The sequence below is a fragment of the Euprymna scolopes genome, chromosome 12 (assembly GCF_053919585.1).
Source record: "Euprymna scolopes isolate OS-2025 chromosome 12, ASM5391958v1, whole genome shotgun sequence".
In the NCBI taxonomy this organism is placed as follows: domain Eukaryota; kingdom Metazoa; phylum Mollusca; class Cephalopoda; order Sepiida; family Sepiolidae; genus Euprymna; species Euprymna scolopes.
Genome location: NC_136493.1, coordinates 49,975,800 through 50,002,455, shown reverse-complemented (window position 1 = coordinate 50,002,455; position 26,656 = coordinate 49,975,800). Strand labels below are relative to the sequence as shown.

The window sequence follows — 26,656 nt, the reverse complement described above, 5'->3', positions numbered from 1 at the left end:
TATTCAAAATAAGACCTGACCACTATGGATAACCTACACTGGTTTTTACAACGCTTGGTGCATCTTCTTAAGTGATGTTATATCAAGTAACAGCACGAAGCTGGATACTCCACAAGACTAGATGTATTCTTGTCATGGAATCCAGTAAGACCAATGAGACAACAAGAAAGATATACTATAAAATATTCAAATAGTCAATTGGGGAGAGTAAATTGTGGATACTCTGTCAAACTATATGAATTCTTGTCCTGGAATCCAGTAATATCAAAAGACCCAAAAGAAAGATGCACTAAACTGTGTCAATCGCTTTATTGCAGATTAGTAAAATATCAATATTTCCCTAAATATACGTCACAAAAAAATGAAAATTGTACCATCAAAAAGGTTGCTTTAAGTTTAGTTATTTCCTAAAATTTTATTCAAATTTATGCTATATTCATGAAGTTATGGCATTTTATTTATTAGCAAAGAAATTTTATTGTCCATCGCTTTATTGCAGATCTCTTACAATGCCAAAAAATCAGTCGAATAAATGTTATCGAAAAGCAAAGGATAATTGGACTCGTAGAAGGATTGTCCATCAAGAATTATGCCACGGAACTGGAAAGGGATCCAAAAACCTTAGCTGCATTCTTGAACAACCCGAACACCAATTCCAGAAAAATAAGGGCATCAGGAGAAAACTTTTAGATCGTGATATTCAGAAAATTCATAGGGAAGTCAACCGAAACACAAACAGCACCAGTGCTTTCGTTTTTGTAAAAGCTGGAATCTCTCCAAGATCCAGGCAGGCCCGATACAATGTGTTGAATGAGATTGCAAGGAATATCAAACCTCTTCCAATGCCTCCATTGAGCAAACAACATAGGGAAAAAACGAATGGCTTGGACACAGAATTTCCAACAGGTCCTATTTAGGGATGAGGCCCATACTACTCTTGGCGGTCTGGATAGATGGACCAAAGTTTGGGACCCGAATAGAACGCCGACCCGTTACAAAGTTCATCAACAACAAGGAGGTGGAGGCATCATGTTTTGACCGGAAATCATTGGGGATAATTTGGTTGGACCATTCAGAGCGCCAAAAGGGGTAAAACTTACCAGCAATTGTGTACACGGCTTTTTTGGATAATCATTTGTCAACATGGCTAGATGACCTACCATTGGTCACGTCGCTTTCAGATGATTTTTATACAGGACAATGTACCAAGGATGCAGTCGCTTGGGATGACTGCATCCTTCCTGAATGGAATTCGTTGGGGAAACTCTCATGACCTGTCCACCGTATTCTTCAGACCTTAACCCCATTGAATATCTCTGGTCAGTATTAAAAAGAGGAGTTTATGAGGGAGGAAAGCAATTTACTTCAAAGGATGCTTTGTGGCGGAACATAGTTGATGTTGTTAGTAGAGCCATAACTCCTTTTAAGATCAAAGAATTGTCTTCCTCCAGGACAAAAGGTTGTTTTAAGTTATTTTTTAAAAAATGGTGGATATGTCAATAAATGATTAATTTATATGAGGGCCATACCTAGGATATGTTTTTGTTTATTATTCTTCGACAGAAAAATATAATAAAAAATAAAGTTCGCAAGATAAGACATTGTATTTTTGCCCTAAAACAACATTTTAAGAGACCTGTAATAAAGCGATGGACAGTGGAAATTCTTCGATAAAGAATAAAATGTCATAATTTCGTGAATATCGCATGAATTTGAATACAATTTTGGGAAATAACTAAACTTAAAGGAGTCATTTTCATTTTGTTATGACGTATATTTGGTGAAATGTTAATATTTTATTAATCTGCAATAAAGCGATTGACACAGTATATATTTAACATATACTATAACATATAAAAATGATCAATTAGTGTTTAAGAGGTAAAAAAGAATTTTACTGGAATATTCGAATATCTATGGATCTCATGTAGAGATCAAGTTTTAGCTCCAGGAAGGAGCCCTTTGATTTCTGAGAACTTCAGCTGAAAGAAAATAAAACAAACAAACAAAAAAGTATGTTTATTTTCTGCTGCGTGTTGAATCCCTATAGGAAGGAAATTGAATTCCTATTGAAGAGAACTTTAATACTTGCTAGACACTGTCCTCAAGTGTCTAAGGTCTCTCTGTACAGGAGTTTGTCATGACAACCTGGCATGAGGATGTTTTTCTCTACAAGTAAACCCTGACTAAATATTTAGAATCACATAAAATTCGTTTCGGTCCAAATACGATTTTGGTATGACTATTTCACTCTGGCTTTTTACGATGAATCGTGCACTTTCTCTAAGTGGTATTACCTCAAGTAACAGCACGAAGTTGGATACTCTACCAGACTAGATGTATTCTTGTCCCGGTATTCGTAAAGATCAATAGACTACAAGAAACATATACTATAAAAATGATCAATTAGGGAGATGAAAAGTATGTTATCAACTTCTTTACTAACTCAGTGCTTGAGATGCAAAAGAGAACTTTAATGGAACATTCGAATATCTGTGTGTTTCATATAGAGATCAATTTCAACTAAAGTCAAATGAAACAACAACAACAAAAAAGCAAGATGTAATCTGTATGAGACCTAAACTTCTTTCTAAGACTTATATTACATATCCATCGTATCATTCTCAATTGGTCCTGGATATGACCTAGAACTATATCCGATGGTGGGGCCCCACCTTGCGGGCCTTAGGGAGTGTGGAGCCACCCTTTAATTGCCATTGCTCCTAGGTCCACTCTGACCCGGAGTGGTAGTACCTGTTAGGGTCCCAACTTTGGGTTTAATAGAATCTGACGTAAAAAAAAAATATACTCCATTAAAAATCGTTCCTCAAAATAACTAGATTCGGCATTAAATAACCTGAAAAAGGTTGATATGCCGTAAAACAAAAACAACCAAGCAAATCATTCTCACTTGAACGCATCTCCTTAACAGTTGGTCAGTTTTTCTCCCATACATGATCATACCGCAAACACATTTCTGATAGACTCGTCTCTTGGTCGACGGTGATAACTCTCTGCTGATTAGTAATTGCAAACGTTTTCTAAACTTACTCCTTCCACTCTTAACTCTTGTGAGTTTATTGTACTCGTTTCATGAAAAGAAAATTCTAGAGACTGACTCAGTGCTTCATTTTAAAACAAAACTCAATGAAAACATTCGTTTGATAAAAAAAATTTTCAGTAGGTCAGTCTAAAATAAACAACAAATTTTGACAATTTCAGAACATTTACAAGATGTATGTTACGATTTAATGTAAAGTAATATATTTTAAAATAATTATGAAATTAATTAATCATATTACTACAGGGTGTACTATTATGAAGTGGAACGATAAAAGTATCGCCCTAAAGGAAACAGCACTACGGTTTTATCTTAAAACTTTTATTGAAAAAATCAATTTAAATAACTTGATTATGTAGTAGAGATTACATCTATTCAATGTAGTCGTTTTCAACTTCAATCACCGCCTTAATACGGGTCCGGAACTGGGAGCATACCTTTTCCACAAGCATGTATATACATGCATATATATATATATATATATATATATATATAATTTCAAGCATTCATAAACTACATTTACCATCCAAATGAATACTTTGACGATGATAATTACGACTTTTAGAAGGCGAATAATTAAAAAGGTATATATATTTTTGTTAAAAATCTTTATAAAAATATCATCTCTCAACATTACTCTTCAACCCCATTTTATTTTATTTTATTTTTAATTTTATTTTAATTTTATCTTACTTTGTTTTTCAACATCAAAAAATTTTCCTTTATATTTTAAATATTTTCCAGATACATCAGCCTTACCTAAAAATGCTAGTTTTATTTTTGGTGTCTTTAAAAAAAAACACCTAATATCTTTGCTGATGAGGAGACTTTGTTTCAAAAATTATTGTCCAAGACTTATTGTCTATTTCAATAAAACATCGTTTCCGAAACGATCGTACAATTTATTGATAGTGTTTGTTCTTCCTTGTGAAACCGATTTTTAATTTTTAATTATAAATTATCAATCATCTAACTCAATATATGTGTGTGTGTGGATTGTGGGAGCCTTTCCTAGTCTCACACAAAAACACGCGTTCACATTTCAAGCCACTTTTCTTGTCATATACATACGCGCACACAAACATACGCGCACATGTACACACATGTAGATATATTCACGTTCACGTACATACACTCACATTCACGTGTATACACACACACACGCTAACATACGCACATGTATGCACAGATGGACAACGTCACTTCCCTTTCAAAGGAAATCCACACATGCGCAAAAGACCACCGGAAACAATTATAAAAGCAAGAGCAATAAGCAACATCTTCCTTTTCGGACCAGCTCTCAAGCTGAGAGGTTCGGCAAACCAGCCGCGTCCCCTGCTACTATGTATGGGGCACGAGCTAACAGACAGTATGTACACTTTATACGTTTTCTATCTCCATGGCCTGGATTGACTTTTTCTCATTCTCTCTCTATACTACAATAGGCTTTCCTCCTCACCAGCTAACAGCGAGAGACACACACCAAACTGGATTGACTTTCTCTCTTTCTCTCTCTATACTATAATAGACTTTCCTCCTCACCAGCTAATGGCAAGAGACGCACGCCAAACTAAACACGTGTAGTACCCTTTTCTTTCACTTGTTTTTTCACAAAATAAATCCTAGTTCGTTTAATTCAATTTAACACGTAGTTCGTCTCTTTCTCAATTCAATGCATTTTCCCTATTTTGCACCACCAACACCACCACCACAGTGTGTTTTGTTTTCATAATTATGCTGCTATAATAGAAAACATATCTCTCTTTGTGTTAGCTTACCACTTTTAAAGTGCAAGATCCGCTTGAGAATAAGGATTAATGAGTCTGCATGATTGTCAGAACTATGGTTGTATGAACTAGTGATGGGACGATTCCAATATTTTAGGTTAACGGTTTTGTTGTCTTTTCGGATTACTTTACAACTTCATGTGGTCCTGGATATGACCTTAAACTATATCCAGTGGTGAGGCCCCAGCTTGTAGGCTTTGGGGAGTGTGGAGCCACCCTTTAATTACCATTGCTCCCAGGTCCACTCTGACCCGGAGTGGTAGTACCTGTTAGGGTTCCAACTATGGGTTAATAGAAACCGACTTGAAAACAACAAATATATTCTATTAAAAAAATTTTTTTCAAAATCTTTGGATTCGGCATTAAATAACCCGAAAAGGGTTGATATGCTGTAAAACAAAAACAACCAACCAACCAACAACTTCATGTAACGTGTGTATATGTTTTGGCAAATGTAAAAATATGAAGGGGGTGATCTGTGTATTTAAATTTTACTGGTGTTTAAAATCGGCAAATATTTATGATTCTAAGTACCAGCAAAGTAAAAATTTTCTTATAAACAAAAAGAAAGAAACAAAAAAAAAAACAATTAAAAGAATCGTTTTTGGCATCGGAAAATTGGCATAAATTTTTCCAATATAGATTCCAATCCCCCAAAACCTCTGATTTTTTTTCCAATTTCCGAGTAGGAACTGCATTTGAATACTGATGGAGTAGTTTATGACAAAAATTTGTTTACATTGGATTTGGAGATGGCCACGGTGTAATCAGCAGTAAAGCAGTTACATGATAACGTATTCCACATACAAAGAAGTTCTGCCCATGGAAGTTTCGTTGTAACAGTAATAAGGCGAGTTCTTGCTGTAAATGTCTCACAAGGAAAAACAAAAGGTTGGAGCTCAATTACGCACCTGCCATGCAAATAGTGATAGATTATAAAGAGACTAGCAACATCTACTTTTATGGTAGCTTTCTAAATTCGTTTTTAAAACATGTCTTAAAATACCCTTCTGTATAAACACAGATGTCAGAGTGCTTGCAAAGATACATCTCATGGCCAGTGAGATAACACGAACGTCATAATTATTTAGAAAGCGTATGCATGCTTTCTAAATATTTTGCTTTGGCTAAATATGAAGAAATACGTTGGTGTCTGTTAAAAACAATGATCACCAGATCGTTTATGCTTGAAAACAAAACAAAACAAAAAAAACGCCATGTCTTTACCAAAAAAAACAAAACAAAACATTATTTCTATTTTTATACTTCAACATTCATTCACGAAGTTTTTCTTTTTATCTGAATACAGGGACGTCTGTTAAACAGATTAGCGGCCAATTTTTTATTGTCTAAAGGCTAACATAACATTGATTCTATTCTCATATTTAAACATTCACTTACGAATAAATGTTTATATATCTGAAGAAAAATCGCCACCTGTTGCAAACAACAACACTCGATTTCTTACAAGCCGAATTAAATATTACTTTTAAAAAAATGCATGTCATACATTCATACAGAAAAAAGTAAACGTTTTCTTAATCGCAATCTTAATGCAAAAAATTAAAAGAATTGATTAAATACTTACCCAGAGACCTGATTTTGTGCATAATTTAAATTTTATGTATTCATAATAAATGCAGGTATTTTGTTGGGTGATCAATAAATAAATGATTGGAAAATGAAAATTGCTCGGAAATATCAGGATGGATATAATTCGTAATTAATGAATTCGATTGGAATTTAATTTTTTTATTTTAAGAACAGAGACCAATAATTGCCGTAATTCATGGGATAGTCAGAATTAAATATTGAGTTTGAAGAAAGAAAGTTATTGCAGACCCAAATCGACAAACAAGCTGACTTTCCTTTATTTCTATTTTTGTAAAGTTAGGTATGTGTATATGTGTAATTAATTTTATTATATTCTGAATAAAATTTTATTCTGTGTATACAGTTTTTTGCTATTTCGTTTCTACGGTTTAATAGATTTCGAGTGTTTTTGAAATTTCAAATCTCAAATTTCTCATTTAGGCATAATGTACATGGTCGTCTAAATTTCTACATGTACTGGCATATTGTATTATTTTCTACTTACGATGAAAACAGTAGTCTGAATTATTAAATTAATCCAAGAAAAATAAATGTTAGTACAGACTTACATAAATTAATAATTTTAAAAATGCTGAATCAATGACATTTGTTTTCATGTGAATTAAACAAATCAAGGAAAATAACAAACTTTTATATTCTGAGTTGTATAGCATTTTGTTATTATTAAACACAGTGGGACTTGTGGAAATTCCATAGGGGAATCTTTCATATGTAATCTATTGGTATTCGCATTCAGTAAATGTTCAGCATAAATGGAGACGCTTTGATATTATTGTAGCTCTTTTGTTAAAACTGCAAAAGTATTTATCTAAGCTAGCAGGGACGCCCAGCGTAGCATGGTCAAACGCTTAATTATGATATTTTAATTGCTGCAGATTTTGTCATGGAATATTCTGTGTAGCTTCATTGCCAAATATATTTTCATAACTTACTATATATATATATATATATATATATATATATATATATATATATATATATATATATATATATATGTTGCGATTTTAAAAATAAAAAAAATATATCTGCATGACTTGGGTGTATCAGCTTGAACTGAAACCGAAACAAAAACTTATGAAAAAATATGTGCATGTATATATATATATATATATATATATATATATATATATATAACTTGTTCCTTCAATTATAATCGAAACCAAGACCAAAACTTATGAAGAATTCTTGATAAAATTACTTAAAAAGTAAATAGATGACTTAAGTGTTCTCGGCCATAATCGAAACCCAAACTGACATCGAAACCAAGACTGATGAAGAATTCTTGGTAAAATTATTTATTACAAGAAATGGAATTCCATAACAATTAAACGACAGTCACTCGGATGTAAGCGTGACACACAAAATAAGCAACATACACGCTATCCTATTATATATATTTTTTTAAAAATAGATATCTAGATTGCTAAATTAGTTGAATTTCTAAGTATATTTATTTGAACATTGCTAAATTATTCAATAGTTTTTTTATTAAATTACCAAATATTCAAGACAAAAGAGTGCATTAAGCTTATACATGATATTCAGTGAAGAAGTACAAAGAAACTTGAGTTATGATTATTTAAGTATTTTTTCATATATATGCATATAATAGCATTATTGATACAAGATTAAAGACAAGGATTAAGAGAACGCATGTGGCGTTCACGTTCTATTTTTATTAACTGTTTTGCACATGAACTTCATACTGATTTTGATGAAACCTCTTTTCTATTTCTGAAATGATGTCAGTGAAGAGTCCTGAAAAGGGGAGATAACTATTACATATATCTTTTGAGGTCCTTCATAAATTCCTACAAACATTGACCATTTTTTTACCATTATCATTAGACAAGTTCACAATTATCAATAGAAAATTTGTAATCGGTGATAATATATGATATACGACGTATTAAGTGTGTGTGTGTGTGTGTGTGTGTGTGTGTGTGTGTGTGTGTGTGTGTGTGTGTGTGTGTGTGTGTGTGTGTGTGTGTGTAATTGTTGTGGACTGGTCAGGGTTCGGAAGTTGGAATTTAGTGAGAAACAAAATATGTTGATCAAAAAAGTAAATACAAGAAATTAAGAGAGTAGTTATACGTCAATCCGACTGTCACTTACACAAGACTTTCACATGATCCCAAGAGACATTTTTCACATCTTTATAGTAAGCGGAAGGCTTTATTGTTATCTGTAAGATGGACATCACAACATAAAGAAATAAAAATATATGTGACTCTCTCATAGTAAAAATGACAGTCCAAACTTCAGAAGGAGCTCCTGTTCATCCAACGCCATAACAAAATAAACAAAAAATTCACTCTTTGTCAGTTTTTAATCCTTCTTTTTTACGAATTTGTTAATCTCTCTACACACAAATTAGTGGCTCACAAATACAAATTAGTTGCTTACACAAACAAATTAGTTGCTCGCACACACAAATTAGTTGCTCGCACACACAAATTAGTTGCTTGCACACACAAATTAGTTGTTCACACACACAAATTAGTTGCTCACACATAGAAATCAGTTGCTCACGCATACAAATTAGTTGCTCGCACACAAATTAGTTGCTTGCACACAAATTAGTTGCTCGCACATACAAATTAGTTGCTCACATACAAAGTTTTTGCCCACACATAGAAATCAGTTGCTCACACACACAAGTTAGTTGCTTACACATACAAATTTTTTGGTCACCCATACTATTTAGTTGCTCACATATACAAATTAGTTGTTCACACACACACAAATTAGTTTTTTACAAACACAAATTAGTTTCTCACAAACACAAATTAGTTTCTCACAAACACAAATTAGTTTCTCACAAACACAAATTAGTTGCTCACAAACACAAATAATTTGCTCACACATATCAATTTTTTGCTCACCCATACAGATTAGTTGTTTACATGTACAAATTAATTGCTTACATATACAAATTAATTGCTTATGTACATAAATTTGTTGCTTACATATACAAATTAGTTTCACACACACAAATTAGTTGCTCACATATACAAATTAGTTGCTCACCCATACAAATTAGTTGCTCACCCATACAAATTAGTTGCTCGCACACAAATTAGTTGCTCATCCATACAAATTAGTTGCTCTCCCATACAAATTAGTTGCTCATACATACCAATTTTTTGCTCACCCATACAGATTAGTTCCTCACATACACAAATTAGTTGTTCACACACACATATGAGTTTCTCACATGTACAAATTAGTTGTCTTACACAGATAAATTAGTTCGTCACACATACAAATTAGTTGCACACATATACAAATTAGTTTCACATACACAAATTAGTTGCTCACAAACACAAATTACTTGATCACGAACACAAAATTTAGTTGCTCACATATACAAATTAGTTGGTCACACACACAAATTAGTTGCTCATCTATAGAAATTAGTTGCTCACATGTACAAATTAGTTGGTCACACATACAAATTAGTTGCTCACACATACAAATTAGTTGCTCACACATACAAATTAGTTGCTCACACATACAAATTAGTTGGTCACATATACAAATAAGTTAGTCACATACAAATTAGTTGCTCACATATAATTAAAAGATTATGACATTAAGAACTTTTTAGAGTTAAAATCAATTCAATATTGCTCAATAATAGGGGGAAAGAACGTTTTAATACTTTTTCCGCCTGGAGCGGTACAAAAATAAAAGATGAGCCAAATGCACTACTTTCAGTTCTATTTTGTAAAAAATCTCAATAATATTCACGGATACGTCCCGGGAGACGGACATATTTTGTTTGAAGTAGCCGGGTGGTCTTGGCTACAGTAATCGAGTAATACAGTCTAGTTAGTGAACATAGTTGTTTGTAGTCATAGCTGGTAACATACTTAAGTTTTAGCCTTTCAGCATATTTTCAACGTTTCTCCCAGGATGTAGTCATCAACCGTATTTATGACATACAGCAGACAATCATATTCTTGTGTGGGTAACCCGGATGTATTCGTATTTATTACATCATTTACAAATTTCAGATGTGTTTTTTTTTTCAGATTGCATGCGTAATACTAAATAGATTTTAAATTGAAATGGTTCCTCATTTAATAAAATTAAAAAAAACAAAAAACATAAAACCATTTTTATCAACTACACACAATTATTTATCGCATTTTGTTTACATCGAACTCATCATTTTCCCAAATTAATTCTAACTAAAACAATCAGAAATTATGAACACGAGCTCTTTTCTCTTTGCGAAACGTTTGATATGGGAAACATCTAATATACTTTGAAGCTGGTGACTTTTGTGTGTTCGTCTTTATTGTTATAACTTTATTCCATCAAATGATTTGAACTGTCATTTGTTTTTACCTTGTAGCGTTTCAAAAAATTAACAACCACCCCTCCACAATGGGGCCCAGGTCTTATTTCTGATGAAGAACTGCAGAACGAACAGTGTTCAGATTATGTAATACAGCAAGAGAACAATCGTCGGCCAGCAAATGCGCTCGCGATATTAACGGCAAACCTTTATCTTCCAGACATCAGAACCATGGTAGAAATGGTAAGTAGAACTTAATCTTATATTTTTCAAATTTTAATCGTCTCATTCCTCATCAGATAGGCTTTGTAATTTTCAGATGATTCCATCTTAACGGTGAAACTACAGGGTGGAACGATAAAAGTGTCGCCCTGAAGAAAACAACACTACAGCTTTATTTAAAAATTTTTATTGAAAAAATAAATTCAGGTAACTTGATTATGTAGTAGAGCTGACATCTATTCAATGTAGCCGCCTTCAGCCTCAATCATGGCCTCGATACAGTTCCGGAACTGGGAGCATGCCTTTTCATACTCAGCAGATAGTGGTGATCAGGCTGGCTTGGATGTTGTGTGAGGTCATGTTCGTGATGCTCTCGACGTATGACCAAATGTAGCCCGGTGGGTTCAGGTCGAGGGAGGAGGGAGGCCAGTAAAAGAAGGGTACAAAGTTGTACCACTCCTTCTGACACTAAGCCTGGGTCTCTTTGAACATATGGGCCGCCACAAAGTCCTGCTGCCACACCTAGGGTCTGTCAGCGGCCACCTCATAGCACCAGGGGATCATCACATTCTTCAGCACATCCAGGTATACTTTGGTGTTGACTTTCAAGCTGACTTCAAAGATGTGAGGTGGCATGATGTGGCTCTCACTTGAAACCACACCAGAGACCATAACCATCACCGGAAACTTTGTTTTCATCACCCTGAGCATCTTCCTGTTATTCATGGTAATCCAGCGATGCATTTTAAGGGTGCTGGAAATGGTCCTGTTGTCATAACTGGGATTGGTAGAGAGCATGGCTTGTACAGTGGCACATCTCTGATCTCGCTCATTGGACATTATGTCACTTTCAGACATGATAGAAGACCCCTATCGCTCTTGGGATTTGTACACAATTGGCCAAGTAGTAGATGGTCTGCAACAAAAAAAAAAAAAGAAGATTTCTGGTTTCATCAAACAGAAATGGAATCTTTTCTAGGGCGACAATTATATCGTTCCACCCTGTATATATTAGGTTGGTGCAAAAATAATGTCGTTTTAGATATTTTTATTACATTTTCATCCCAAACAAGGCATATTGCCACTTTGGTGTAGGGGGCTCCTATCAGGGGCAGCAACTACTGGGGCACTATGTTGGGATTTGGACAGCAAGATGTCGGTTCACATTACACTTGAACTTCCGCATGTCAGTACAGTTAGGGAAGCAGGGACCTGGAATGGAATTCCAGAGTCTAGCGGTTCTGGGGAAGAAACTACTGGAGTAGAAAGATCTTTTACATCTAGGGATCTCTACTGTGTGGGGGTGGGATTTAGCTGCCTGTCGGGTTTGTCAAGGGTGTCTATGTCGTGGGGGCACAAGTGTCTGCAGTTCGTCAGAGCATTCACCATTAAAATACTTGAAGAACAGGCAGAGGGATGCAACGTTTCGTCGATGGGACAGAGGCTGAAGCTTAGATACCAGTTCAGGGCCTATCAGATTGGCGACTCTCTTTTGAACCTTGTCTAGGAGCGAGAGACTAGCAGCAGATGCACCAGCCCAAATGTGACAATAATACTCCATACATGGGCGAATGGTGGCCTTATAGAGGTACAGGATACTTTCAGGTGTCAGTAGTTTTCTAGCACGGTAGAGAGAGCCTACCTTTTTCGCAGCAGCCCTGGCAATGTTTTCAATATAATTGTTCCAACTCATGTTTCCTGTGAACATTAGGCCAAGCAGTTTGAAAGATGTACTCTCAGACAGGGAGTCACTGGCCACTGCTGTTGGTGGCAGAGAAGGTTTCTTGTAATTATTGAAGGAAACAAGTTTAGTCTTGGCAGCATTGAATGTGACCATCCATTTATGTCCCCATTCCACTACAGATTGGAGGTCATCCTCTAGTGTTTTTGCCATTTCTTTAGATATGTGTTCATTTGTTTTCCTGTCAAGCCTGTTATAGAGTGTGGTGTCATCAGCATATATACCCATCTCAGAGGCAGTTTTGTCGGGGAGGTCATTAATAAATATTAGGAACAATAGAGGTCCAAGGATAGACCCCTGAGGCACTCCCGCATTTATATCACAATGTTTAGATATACGACCGTTGAGGACAACCTGGATTTTTCTCTTATCTAAGAAGGATTAAATTATGTTAAGTATTCTACCAGTGATACCGTATGATTTAATTTTCTGAGGAGACCCTTGTGCCATACCCTGTCAAAAACCTTAGATATATCTAGAGCTACCGCTCTGCCCTCCCCCGCTTTGTCCAGTGAATGGTATATACGTTCAGAGATTACAGTGAGGATGTCAGCTGTGGAACGGGCTTGTCTAAATCCATATTGTTTGTCAGTCAGAAGTTTAGCATTTATAAGGTGCCGGACTAGAGCATGGTTAATTATGGTCTCAAATATTTTGGCGAAAAGTGGGAGGAGGCTAATGGGGCGATAATTAGATGAGTCAGTTCTTTCGCCAGAATTCCTGAATACTGGTACCACTGAAGCAGTTTTCCAACAGCCCGGAAAGCATGATTCATTAAGGCATTTGTTGTAGAGCTTGGAGAGAACTGGAGCTACTTCGGCTGAGCACTTTTTTAATAGCACAGCTGGGATGAGATCAGGTCCATATGCTTTTGAAGTGTCAAGGTTTTTTATGATAGTGTGTACCTGAGCAGGGGGTGATTTTTAGATCGTCTAGCGTGGCGTTTGTCCACAAAGGAAAGTCAGGCGGGGAGTGGTTGGAAGGGTTCAGTGTGGAGTTCGAGGCAAACCGGCTGGCAAGCAGATTAGCCTTGTCGGTTACTGAGCAAGCAACCTCGTGATATATAATTGAAAGTCATAAAACGACATTATTTTTGCACCAACCTAATAATATTGGTAATACATGATCGATCCAGGAGTTCTAGCAAAAGGAAAACATGAATTCTTACAAAACCTTTTTAACCACCGATTGCTATAACTAATAAATTCTTAAATAAGAGGTTGTCCTTGATGATCGTATATCAAAACAATATAAATGCGAGTGTACTTTACAGGTTGATCCTGTGACCTTTATTATTCCTGATATTCATAAATGACCTCTCTGATAAAATTGTCTCTGAGATGGGTATATTTCCTGATGACAACACGCTCTATAACAGACACGAAGGGAAAACAAAGAATCACATATCCAAAGCAATGGCGGAAACTTTAGAGGAAGGTTTCTAGTCTGTAGTGAGATGAGGACAAAAATGGATGGTTACATTCAATGCTGCCAAGATTAAGCTTCTTTCCTTTAATAACTACAAGAAACTTTCTCGACCACTAATAGCCATGGCTAATGATACATTACCTGAAAATACTTACTTTAATCCCCTCGGCTTAACATTCACAGGTACATGAGTTGGAACAGATACATCGAGGGCATTGCCAAGACTGCTGCAAAGAACGTTGGCTCTTTCTCTACCGTGCTTGAAAGTTACTTATGCTTGAGAATATCCTGTACCTCTACAAGGCCACCATTCGCTCATGTATGGAGTATTGTTGCCACATTTGGGCTGGTGCATCTGCTACTAGTCTCTCACTCTTAGAAAGGGTACAAAAAGGAGTCACCAACCTAATAAGTTTCTGCACTATCAGCTATGTTTCAACCTCTGTCCCATCGACGAGATGTTGTATCTCTCTGCCTGTTTTACAAGTATTTTAATGGTAAGTGCTCCGACGAACTGCAAGCCCTTGTACCCCATTGATGTAAATAACCTGAAAAGCAGCAAAAACCCTAACCCCACAGAGTAAAGATCCCCAGATGTCAGAAAGCTTTCTACTCTAATAGGCTCTCTCTACCGTGCTAGAAAGTTACTTACGCCTGAGAGTATCCTATACCTTTACAAGGCCACCATTCGCCCATGTATGGAGTATTGTTGTCACATTTGGGTTGGTGCATCTGTTACTAGTCTCTCACTCGTAGACAGGGTTCAAAAGAGAGTCGCTAACCTAATAAGTACTAAACTGTCATCTAAGCTTCAACCTCAGTCTCATCGATAAAATCTTGCATCCCTCTGCCTGTTTTACTCGTATTTTAATGGTAGGTGCTCTGACGAACTACAAGCCCTTTTACCCCCTTGATGTAAATAACCCCGACAAACCTGAGAAGCAGCTAAATCCCACCCCTTCCCAGTAGAGATCCCGAGGTGCCAGAAAGCTTTCTACTCTAATAGTTTCTTCCCTAAGGCTGCTAGTCTTTGGAATTCCCTTCCAGGTTCCTGCTTCTCTGACTGTACTGACATGCAGAAGTTCAAGTGTAACATGGACATCTTGCTGCTCAACTCCTTACATAGTATCCCTACAAATATCCCAGATAGTAACCCCCTACATCAAAGTGGCACTGTGCCTTGTTTGAGGTGAAAATGCAATAAAAAAATTTAGCACCCTACCTGTGTGTCCACAAACCTCTCGGCTTAACATTCACAGGTAACATGATTTGGAGCAAATAAATTAGAAGATGCTGCCAAGTCTGCTACAAAGATGGTAGGCTTCTTCTATCAGGATAGAAAAGCTTTTACACCTAACAGTTCTCTATATCTCTACAAAGCCACCATTTGGCCTTGTGTGAATAATTTTTGCCATATCTGGGCTGGTGCACCGACCACTAGTCCCTCCCCCTTGGACAGGGTCCAAAATAGATTCTCTAATCTAATAGATCCCATGCTGTATTCCAAGAACCAGCCCCTGACCTATTTTTGCAGTACCATTGGTTTCTCATTGGCAGCAACCATTGGTCTTCACTAAAATTTTAGTGGGAGTAAGTCTCCCCAAGGTCCCAGTCCTCTTTGCGTTCAACCAGCAGAGGTCTGGCTAGTGCTTTCTCTTCTCGATCTTTACAACCTCTTTGATCCTCCTCACTTATTTGGTGTGTGTTTCATTATTATTTATATGTGGATAGTGATCAATAAAATACAATAAACACGTGTGGGATCATTGCTTCTTTTATTCAGGGCAAACTACAACTCAAGGCGATGTAAACCCTAATTACTTCCTCATGCAACATTTTCCCTTTTCTGAAAAATCAAAAGAATTTAAACAAAGATCTGATAAAAGGTAACAGACAAAAATAAAATAGTGACGTAGGCATTCATTGGGCTTGACTACCCTCTTGCCTAACAAGGATTATTCTGCCTTTTTCACATTTGACTCAATCCATGGTGTATTGTCCTTGAACCTAGCCAGATTTCTTACTAGTCTTTCCAACGTGTCCTCCTCATCCTTTCTGGGGTTGGTTTTGATGGAGATAGTGTTGGGCTCGGTCTTTCTCTTTCATCATTTTGTTGTTGAGATGTCTGGCGGTCACATCTCTTTTGTATCTGGTACCTCACTGTGCAATTGGTATGGCTGGTAGACCAGTGATGATAATGGAGGTTCTTCTGTTTTTTTTTTTTTTTGTTTTTTTTTTTGTTTTTTTTTCAAATCTGTCTTATTCTGTCGATATAGCTCTCTGTTAACTTTGATATGGTATGATCTCTTGTCCAGTCTTCTCCATACAATGGCTTTCTTCCACACTTTCTGATCATTTATGTGTGGTTTCATCTGCGCCACATCTCCGAGGTGCAAAGGTTGGAATGGTTTTACTTTGTGATTTAAGTACTGTTCTTGCTTCCTGCTCTCCCACCTAATCATATTGTTTAAATTTTTGAGTTATTCTGGTTTGAGTATATTTTCTCTGGTTTGAAGAAGCGTTTTTGTTCTTCTGGACATCAGCTTTTGTGTTAGTGATAAGAAACGTTTAGCTGGCATATTCCAGCATCGCTAGGGATGAATCAGACTTATCATTCATCGCTTTCCAGAAGAGTTCTTTGCCATCTTTACCACAGATTCTACTTTTTCATTTGCCTTGCTTTTGTAAGGACTGACAGGTGCGTGTATAAAACACCATTTTCTTGCAAAGGTTGGAAACTCCTGGCTACTGAATTGGGGTCCATTATTAGTAAATACCTGATCTGGTAATCCATGTTGTGCAAAGTGGTGTTTAAGTTTAGTGATCACCGTCTTTGCCTGTGTAGTTGAAAGATGATTAATTTCTCAGAAATTGCTCATGTAACCAACTGTGCAGAGATAGTCCCTATCTGTAAACTTGAAGAGATCTACTCCTACTTTTGTCCAGGGCCTCTCAGGAATCGCATGGACCATTAAGAGCTCTGATGAATAGGCTACTTCATATTTTCATTTTGAAACATAGTCTCTCATGTCATTATTCATATTTGGCCAGTACAAACATTTTCTCGCTCTTCTAAAATTATACCATTTCACTTTTCATGATGTGATGTTCCTTTGTGTTTTACCTCTGTAGCCGTTTCTGTATGTCTAGTTTGTGTCTGTAGTTCATATGTTAGTTTTCGCATTCAAGAGTTTTCCTTAGTATTATTGCAGTTTTCATTATTGTTATTCGTTGTATCTTCTAAGCCTGATTTCAATCTCTTTCATTCTTTTTTGAAAGTTTTTCGGTATTGTTCCTAGTGCTCCTACTATTAGTGATGGTACCTTGATATTCTTCATTTTCTAGACCCCTTTAAGCTCTCTGGCCAGTTCCGTGTATTGGCTCTGCTTCTCCGTCTCCTTCTTCTTCTTCTTCTTCTTCTTCTTCTTCTTCTTCTTCTTATTGGCTTAGAATTATTACATTTACGTATGGTTGCAAGTATAGTGTAGGTGAAGAAATATATATATATATATATATATATATATATATATATATATATATATATATATATATAAGTTAAGAAGATAAAAAGTAAAGTTACAAGTAAACTTTATTACATTATTAAGTTAATAAATGATACAGAAAGAGGAATAAGGGAGAGACATCTTTAGGCCATGGCATTTCGGAGCTAAATGATTCTCATCAAAAGAGAATAAAAAGCCGGCATTATGCAAATGTCAAGATAAAAAGATTACACTGACTTTGAAAATATTCAGATTAGAAATGGGAAAAGTTTTTGAGATTAGAATTGAAAAAAAATTTTTTTAAGGGGTGATATGATGGGGATAAAAAAGAGAATTGACGGAAAAACTATACAGGTTCAAAAAATATATAAAGCAATATATAAGAAAATGAAATAAGAAAACTTTTTTTAATTTATAAAAATATTTTTTTTTAATTTTAACTTTAAAAACTTATTTTTAAAAAATCCAAAAATTTTAAATTGTGCAAAAAAAAAATTTTTTTTAATTTACAATAATGTTCTGATAAAAAAAAAATGATTTTAAAATATGAATAAAGAAGGACAAGCTAAGCATGGAAGGAGTAAGAGAAGAGTAAGAAAAGGAAAAAGAAGAATAAGAAAGTTCAAATTTTAATCAACTCAAATTCTTAGAAAATAATCCATAATAATCCATAATTAAATGAAACAAAAGTTAATATCCATTTTACTCACATGCAGAATAATCCAGAAGAGATTTCAATGTCTCTAATGTGTCTGAAAAGGCACCAAAGGTATAATCCGAAAAAGTAATCTAAATCCGGGTTCTTGAAGAGGGAAATTCTCCCGGAAGAAACATGTATCAGTGCTTCTTGTATGTAAAATGTATATTCATGCATATTAAAAGGGTTTTAATAGGATTTCAAAACTGTTCAGTATTAGTGCAAAAGAAGTTGCTTCTTTTTATCTCCTTGAAAAACTTTTTTCGTTTGCATCTGAAAACACTCAGCTGAATCTGCATGCACTGAGGAATGCGAGAGGAAACAAAGCAATCGGCACCTTTCCTGCAGAATCATCCCACAGGTTCCTTACATGTGGGAGAATCTTCAGAGCTCGAATCAGACTGACAAGCCACCTCCAGGTCTATAAAACAACTAAATGATCACGGCCATCGTCACAAGCGACAAACCAAGATTGTCATTTTAAAATACTAGTGATCAGTAGGGCCCTGACAACAGAATATTCTTTTCATTGTTTTGACTCTTGAGTATATATCCATTAATATCTTATATCTTTTTATATTGACTGATGTGGTTCTCGGGTGATTAGCTGAGTCTAACTGTGTCAGATATATACTTGAGAGTCAAAAGAATGCAAAGAATATGCTGTTGTCACAGCTCTAGTGATCAGTCTTCTGTATCTCGGTTCAAACCGATCAGTTTCTGTATCTTCATTCGAACCGATCAGTCTTCTGTATCTTAATTTAAACTAATCAGTCTCCTGCATCTCGATTCGAACCGATTAGTCTTCTGCATCTTGGTTTAAACCAATCAACCTCTTGCATCTTGGTTCAAACCGATCGATCTGCTGCATCTCAATTCAAACCAATCGGTCTTGATTCAAACTGATCAGTTTCTTGTGCATTATGATTAAGTTGTTTGAATCTGTGATAAATCAAGCAGTTGTTAACCATTCCAGCGAAAGCAATATTGACTTATCTGCCATATCAACTGCTGATGTACTAACGGCGTTATCACATATGATTGGTGAATCTTTTGAAAGGGGGGAGGTTTTATTTCAAGAGCAATAACTCCTGACACGTCATATTGATATAACCTGCCACAAACGGTTGTTGAACATGCTTGCTTGCTACGGAATATCTGACAATGTTTTTGCAACCATTAAATACCTTCTTGATTCAAACCAATCTTTGATAGGTTTCTAAAAAGTTATTGATAGGTAGAAGCATTAAGCATATAGTAACTATGCTGGTGTGCCTCAACAATCTATTTTGGATTCTTTTTACTGATCTTCATTAATGATCTTCTGAAATCAGTCATTTGTTAACCACAGTTTATGACAGCACTTCAAAGAGAACAGTCTTTATTTTATTACCTTCTTTCTTGTTATTTTAGATTAAACACTGTTTTTACACGTTTTAGATTTTCAAGTTTTACATTTTATTTTTTAAACTTCCTTATCCTTTTCATGATTGACCTTTCTTTTCATATTTTCTTGGAACTTTCACAACCAATGGATTTATCAGTTCAGGGTTTTCTCTTGTCATATATTTTTGTCATGTCAACGTTGACACTTCCCAATTCCAAATTTTAATAAGAACATATAAACTTCTTTTCAATTTCTGGTTAATAAACTTTATTCAGACAAAAGATTCTTTATATTCTCTGTCATCTCTTTATGCTTATATAATCGACCATTTGTTTAGACTTTCTTAGAGTGCTGTTAGGTGAAGTGACAGATGAAAGTAGCTTAATGGTTATCGACACGGGTTATTGAATATGTGTTCAATTCAAAACCATTGTATTTACATGGTGTGTGGGTGTGTTTTGTGTGTGATATTTGCATTAAATTAAAATAAGAAATATATTTCTCTCTCTATATATATATATATTGTATCGCTACGTTCATAGTAGATACTCGACTGAGCTCCAATCTGTGATCCCCACATAAATCATTCAAAGCATGAGAGCATATACAGCACCTGGTATTATATTCCAAAATTGTCACCCATTTAGTACTGACCATTTTCAACGTCACTTAACCTCGGTGATTTAATGGGAACCAGTGTGCTTCACTAAAAAACAATTGTCTACATTATCCTTTCGAACCTTTCTCTCCCTCCAGTCTCTCCTTCTCTCCCTCCAGTCTCTCCTTCTCTCTCTCCAGTCTCTCTCTCTCCCTCCAGTCTCTCTCTCTCTCTCTCTCTCTCTCTCTCTCTCTCTCTCTCTCTCTCTCTCTCTCTCTGCAAATTTAATAGGATTACGTTAACATTTTTTCTTTCTGTAGATCGAACCTTACCTTTATCCTTTATATTTTTGGGGTGGGGGTGGGGAGGATGTGTGATTTAAATTATTCTTTAAGATTCTTTAATGCTCAACCTTGCATAGCAATTTGGAAATGGGGCGAGGAAGAATAAAAATAATAATAAAATTGTTGAACCAAAAGAATCCCGAGCAACGCCGGATAGGGTTATCTAGTCAAAAAAAAAAAAAATTGAATCAAGCAAATCTTTTAATTTCTTTCTAATTCTTTTTTCTTAAAATTAAATTTAAATAATTACTTAAAAATAATCACTGTGTGAATCTATTATGTCGGCGATTAAATCTCCTCTGGTCATTTTCAAAAAATAAAGTGAAGTATTTTAATTTGTTTTAATACTTAGCTCTGTTTCTTGTTCCTTTATTCTTGGTTTTCATTTAATTTTGAGAGGCTTACTTTTCTTTGTGATTCATTTAGTTTTGTAAGTTGGCGAGTGCTTTTCTTTTATTTGTTGGTTTGAATAGTTTACATAATATATATATTTTTTCTTTTTCTTTTTTTTTTTTCTAGTCGACAAAAGAGAAAGAGTATTGCCTTAAGCAACTGGGTTGGGTTTATTGAGGCCGGATTAAATCTTTTTAATATCATCACAAGAAAGAAAAGGTTGAAATTTCAGATGCAGACACTGTGATACAATAGGTAAAATATGATGCAACATAATATATATGTGTGTGTGTGTGTGTGTAGTCATCGACATACAGTACTGTTTCGTTGTATCACAACTCATCAGTGCCGCTAGACTAGCACCTCTCCTAAGCCAAGGATTAAACCTAGAACCATCGCATTGACAGTCAGCAGTTCTACCCATCGACCCACAGGAGCAGTGCCCGCAAATAACCTTGACAAATATCTATTTTAAACAAACATTCGTCCACCACTTTTATAGTGCTCAAACCGCTTATTTACAAACAAACAGCGAGCCTCGAGCCTCGCATTTTTCAGCCAGTTAAGTAGTAGGTGAGATTATTTATGACAGTGCTCTACCCAAAGAGGGGGGCTTAAAATATATTTGTAGTCATCGACATACAGTACTGTTTTATTGTATCACAACTCATCAGTGCCGATAGACTAGCACCTCTTGCAAGCCAAGGATTGAACCTAGAACCATCGCATTGACAATCAGCAGTTTTACCCATCGACTCACGGGAGCGATGTATGTGTGTGTGTGTGTCTATGTCCAGAGAGAGGAATGGGCTGGGTGAAGAAGAAAAAGGGGTAGGAGGAAATGGGGTAGGGGAAAAAGAGAGGGATAGAATTTATGTAACACTTTTGTCTCAGGCAATGCTGAATAACCCTGCCAGTCTATTAATAATAGAGATCTCGTATGTCCATCTAAAGTTGAAACCATACTATTACTGATATTAATGTACTATTGCACTATCTTTCAATGCTCAATTCAGGGGATGGAGGTAGTGTAGTATCTGTTCTGTTGTCATAAGACCATCCTCCCAGGTATTATCTCCTCTTTGTTTGTGAGGGAGATATGGTAGTAGTTGTATCAGTGTCATAAGACTATGCTTCATTAATTTAGCATAAAGGTGAGTTGTATCCAGTTATTTGTCATAATACCATCCTTCCATTAATGACTGCCTTTTTGCGTGAAGGTAGATATTTAAATTCTGCCCACCACAGCATGATGTGACACAAGGTCAGTAAGTAGAGATGTCAAGCCAGCACTCCTAAAGGAGGGGCACTCTTGCCTAGCAAAAACTGCCTAGACATCCTCGTCAACATTCCTCAGTAGGGGCGCCTCAGGTAACAAGTAATAAACTTGCCCCACCCGAAAGCTAAGGGGGTATTACCAAGGAGGGTGGACTTCCTATGCAATACTTAGGTGGCATGCCTGTGTCTGACAGGTACTGGACCAGTTCCTGACCCCACACATATCGGGCTGATTGTCGAGGATGGATTCTTGATTGGTACCTTCTATCCAGTCTCCAATCACCCGAAGCAGCAAGGACATTGATCCTCCAACATTAAAAATAATGGGAGGGTAGTGTAGTATCTGTTTCAGTGTCATGAGCACATCCTTTTAGGCATTACTTCCTTCTTGAGAGGAAGGAGCAGTATAGTACATATCGGTTTCTAAGGATACCATTGTATGAGACTAGCAAAAAGATTCAACCGAAAGGACATGTATTTGGTATTGTGAATAAGTTAGATTGTTATTTTAAAGTGTAGATGTGCATTTATAATAGCATAGCTTCTCATGAACTGTAAGACCAACTTCTATAATATTTTGTTAAGAACTTCTGATTGCATAACCACAAATAATCTCTTTACTTCTATGTATGTATATATTCACCAAATGGAAAGAAATAAAGCCCTTCCATAAACGAGAATATACACATTTATTTGAGTGATTTACACGGTTGGGTGTAGGTTGTCAAAAGTTCAAACAGTGAAGAAAAGAATAGAAGTGGAATAAAGTTGCTTGTCTGCTGAAATTCTTCTTGGAGCAATATATCTTCAAGTGAAAATAGCTTCACTCAGCATCTAGGCGATGGGGGTAGGAGAAAGGGAAAGTTTTTCTTTGTAAGTGTCAGGAAGCTCTCTACCTGACCTGCAATTTCCAAGGGTTCCAGAAATAGTCCTTCCTTCAGGTACTTATGCAGAATAAGGATCGTATTATTGTTAAAATTTTCATGGTAGCTTATGTAATATGTTGAAAGATGCCAACATGCTGAACCAATGAAATCACAGCAGCCAACATCACTTAAGAAAACATTTGTTATCATTTCAGCTCCCTATTGTGTACGTTGGTGAACAACTTACTCTCCATTGTTTTGCTGATAAACTTATTTCCTCTTTTTTGTTATATTTTTCATCATTTTTTTAAAATACTTTCCAAAATATGCTAGGCAGAGTACAATGTCAGTAGTATCACAGCAATATGAGGTGAAAATGAACGTGATGATCTGGAACATTCAAGCAGTCTTCCGGGACTTGTTCCTGTGGATATCACCCATCCAATGTCTTGTATAATTGTAGAAATACAATAAACAGGTCAGGCAAACTTGGAATAAAAACTAAGAAAAATTGGAATCATGGGAAAATTTTACACTATAAAAAAGACTGCACTGATGAAAAAAGCTTAAATATTTTTTTTTAAATTCTCGAGTGGGGAAACCACCTGACATGATCAGATGATAATTGCCACTCAATAAAAATATAGCACTTATGCAGAATCAGGAGTGTGCTATCGTCAAAATTTTCTGCACAGGTTACATAAAATGATGAAAGATGCCGAAATGCTGAGCCAATGAAATTGCAGCAGTCAACATCATTTAAGAAAACATTTTCTATCATTGGTTTATTATTTTAAAAAAATAAATATTTTGTCATGATTTGAAAAATGTCATAAAAAAGAAGAAAAGCACATATAAAAATCAAAAATATTTTTTTTGCTAATCAGTTGTTTATTGTTTATTCAAAAAATAAATATTTATTCATGAAACTTACCTTACAATGAGTATTTTTTATTGATTTGATATTTAATTTTCTTAAATTTTCATTAAAAATTGTCTAATAATTATCATTGTATTTTCTTCATAACAACAAAAAGAATATTTTCATTTTTCAATTAATTTTAATTTAATTATCTTCATAATAACAGATTTTTTTTTTTGAAAAAAATCGGCCTGCGTTTGTGTAAAAAAACAAAATAAATTATGAAATTTTCGTTCAGCACCTTTCAGAATTCTATGTAAACTGCCTGTAAAAATCCGAGGATAGAACAGTCCTTATTCTATATAAGTATCGTTCTGGTTGAAATTAGTACACTACTACACATTCATGAACACCATTTAATTTTAATTGCTCTATTTACCGTGATGAAGATTATCTCCTCTATTAATTAGCAAGATTTAAATCCAGCCTGAAATAACCCTGTATTGAAAGATCTATAAATATCTTATGTAGACATACGTTAAATAAACATTTGCATTCACTTCTCCTCTTCAGCTCTTGAGATGGTTGATAAAAAGAAAGCTTATTGATCGCTGGTCAAGTACTTAATGCTCTAGGACCTGTGGTGTGGTTCCTCGCCTTGATAAGGTCATTTTCAACGATGATAACATCTTTGGGTATTGCTAAGAACTACACCAACAATCTAGATATTAATATGATAGCGTGTGTGTTATTTTCAATGTCACGCTTGCATCCGGGTCGTTTAATTATTATGTACTTTCATTTCTTGTCATAAATAATTTTACCAAGAATTCTTCATAAGTTATGGTTTCTGTTTCGATTATAACTGATAGCACTCCAGTAATCTATTTTTTTATAAATAATTTTATCAAAAATTATTCATAAGTTTTGGTTTCGGTTATGGCTGAAGGAAGTCAAGTTATATATATATATATATATATATATATATATATATATATATATATATATATATATATATATATATATATATATATATATATATATATATATATAAAATAAAAATTACAATTAAAAATTACAATATATATATATATATATATATATATATATGTATATATATATATATATATATATATATGTATATATATATGCATATATATATATATATATATATATATATGTATATATATATATATATATATATATATAAAATAAAAATTACAATTAAATTTACAAAAATGATCCAAGATGGTAAAATTAAAGTATATTATAAATATTAAAGAATTAATATTTATAAAATTATCTCAGCCAGATGTAAAATCTCGATAAAACCAAAAGAAAATAGAGCTTATAATATGAACAAACAGTTAATAAAATATGTTAAAAAACACTTTGAGATGAGTTAAAAAAACATATTTAATCTGAAAAGGAAACACTAGAGAAATATATATATATATATATATATATATATATATATATATATGATAGGAAGGGGCGCGGTGGATACTAGAAAGCTGATTGGCTAACTAAAATCTCAACAGAAGAGGACCATATAAAAACGAGAAACAACCACAGAATTTGCGCATAAGCCTGACGAATCCTAGAGTGGATGAAACGCCGAATATTCAGTGTAGCTTAATCGCCATATATATTTTATAAATTACTAACTAGCTCTACCTATGTATTGAGCACTTTTGAAGTAAATACTTAAAGTTTACGCATAAATCTATACTTTCGTATATTTATTTTATGTGAGTAAATGAAGTAGTTATATATATCGTAAGTTTTTATTTCGGTTTCGATTCAAGCTAATGCATCCAAGTCATATGGATATATATTTTTTTTTTTTTTTTTTAAATCGTAACTTATAATATATAAAAATCCATAGAACATTAATTCTATAATAATATATATGAAATCTGCAAGAATTAAAATATATTTAAGCCTACTTTACGGCCGGGCTTTGCCGGGCGTTCCTGCTAGCTTAGATAAATACTTTTGCAATTTTAACAAAAGAGCTATAATAATATCAAAGCGTCTCCATTTACACTGATCATCTACAGAACGCCAACATCAATATATTACATATGAATGAGTCCCCTGTGGAATTTCCACATGTCCCGTTAGTTGATACAAATGAGTTACGCCATGGTGAAGGAAGAAAAAGAAGTATATTAGACGCACGTTCATCCATATTAAAATGGAAATAAATGAAATCTTGAGGGAGTAGAACGGTCACCAGCTAACAAGTAACTAACTTAACATGAACAGAGTTTTGTAAATAAATAAAAATCAAGGAAAACATGATTAAATAAAAACAAAAACATGTAACTGTAAGTTCACAAAAAGATAAAGGTTGTTTTTAGTCAGAGATGTTCAGTAGGGAAAGTTTAAGCAAACTCTTTTTTTTTTTTTTTTTTCAATTTTCTTATTTTGTTCAAGCTGAGGCATCCTACCGGATGCAAGACATTCACCTGCTATCTAATATTAGCTTGGTTCAAAAATAATGTCGTTTTTTGACGTATGTATATTTCATAATAGAACGACATTATTTTTGCACCAGCCTAAT

At 34.7% G+C, this 26,656-nt stretch overlaps 1 protein-coding gene across 4 annotated transcripts in view; it reads left to right on the top strand.

Annotated features, from left to right (window-relative positions):
• The window catches only part of LOC145291281 (uncharacterized), a 682,583-nt gene that overhangs the window by 563,570 nt on the left and 92,357 nt on the right, over positions 1-26,656 (top strand). For all 4 annotated transcript variants that reach the window (XM_080136928.1, XM_080136924.1, XM_080136927.1 and 1 more), the window contains exon 13: positions 10,826-11,011. In XM_080136928.1, the coding sequence (XP_079993054.1) occupies positions 10,826-11,011 (186 nt within the window). The remainder of the gene's footprint in view (positions 1-10,825; positions 11,012-26,656) is intronic.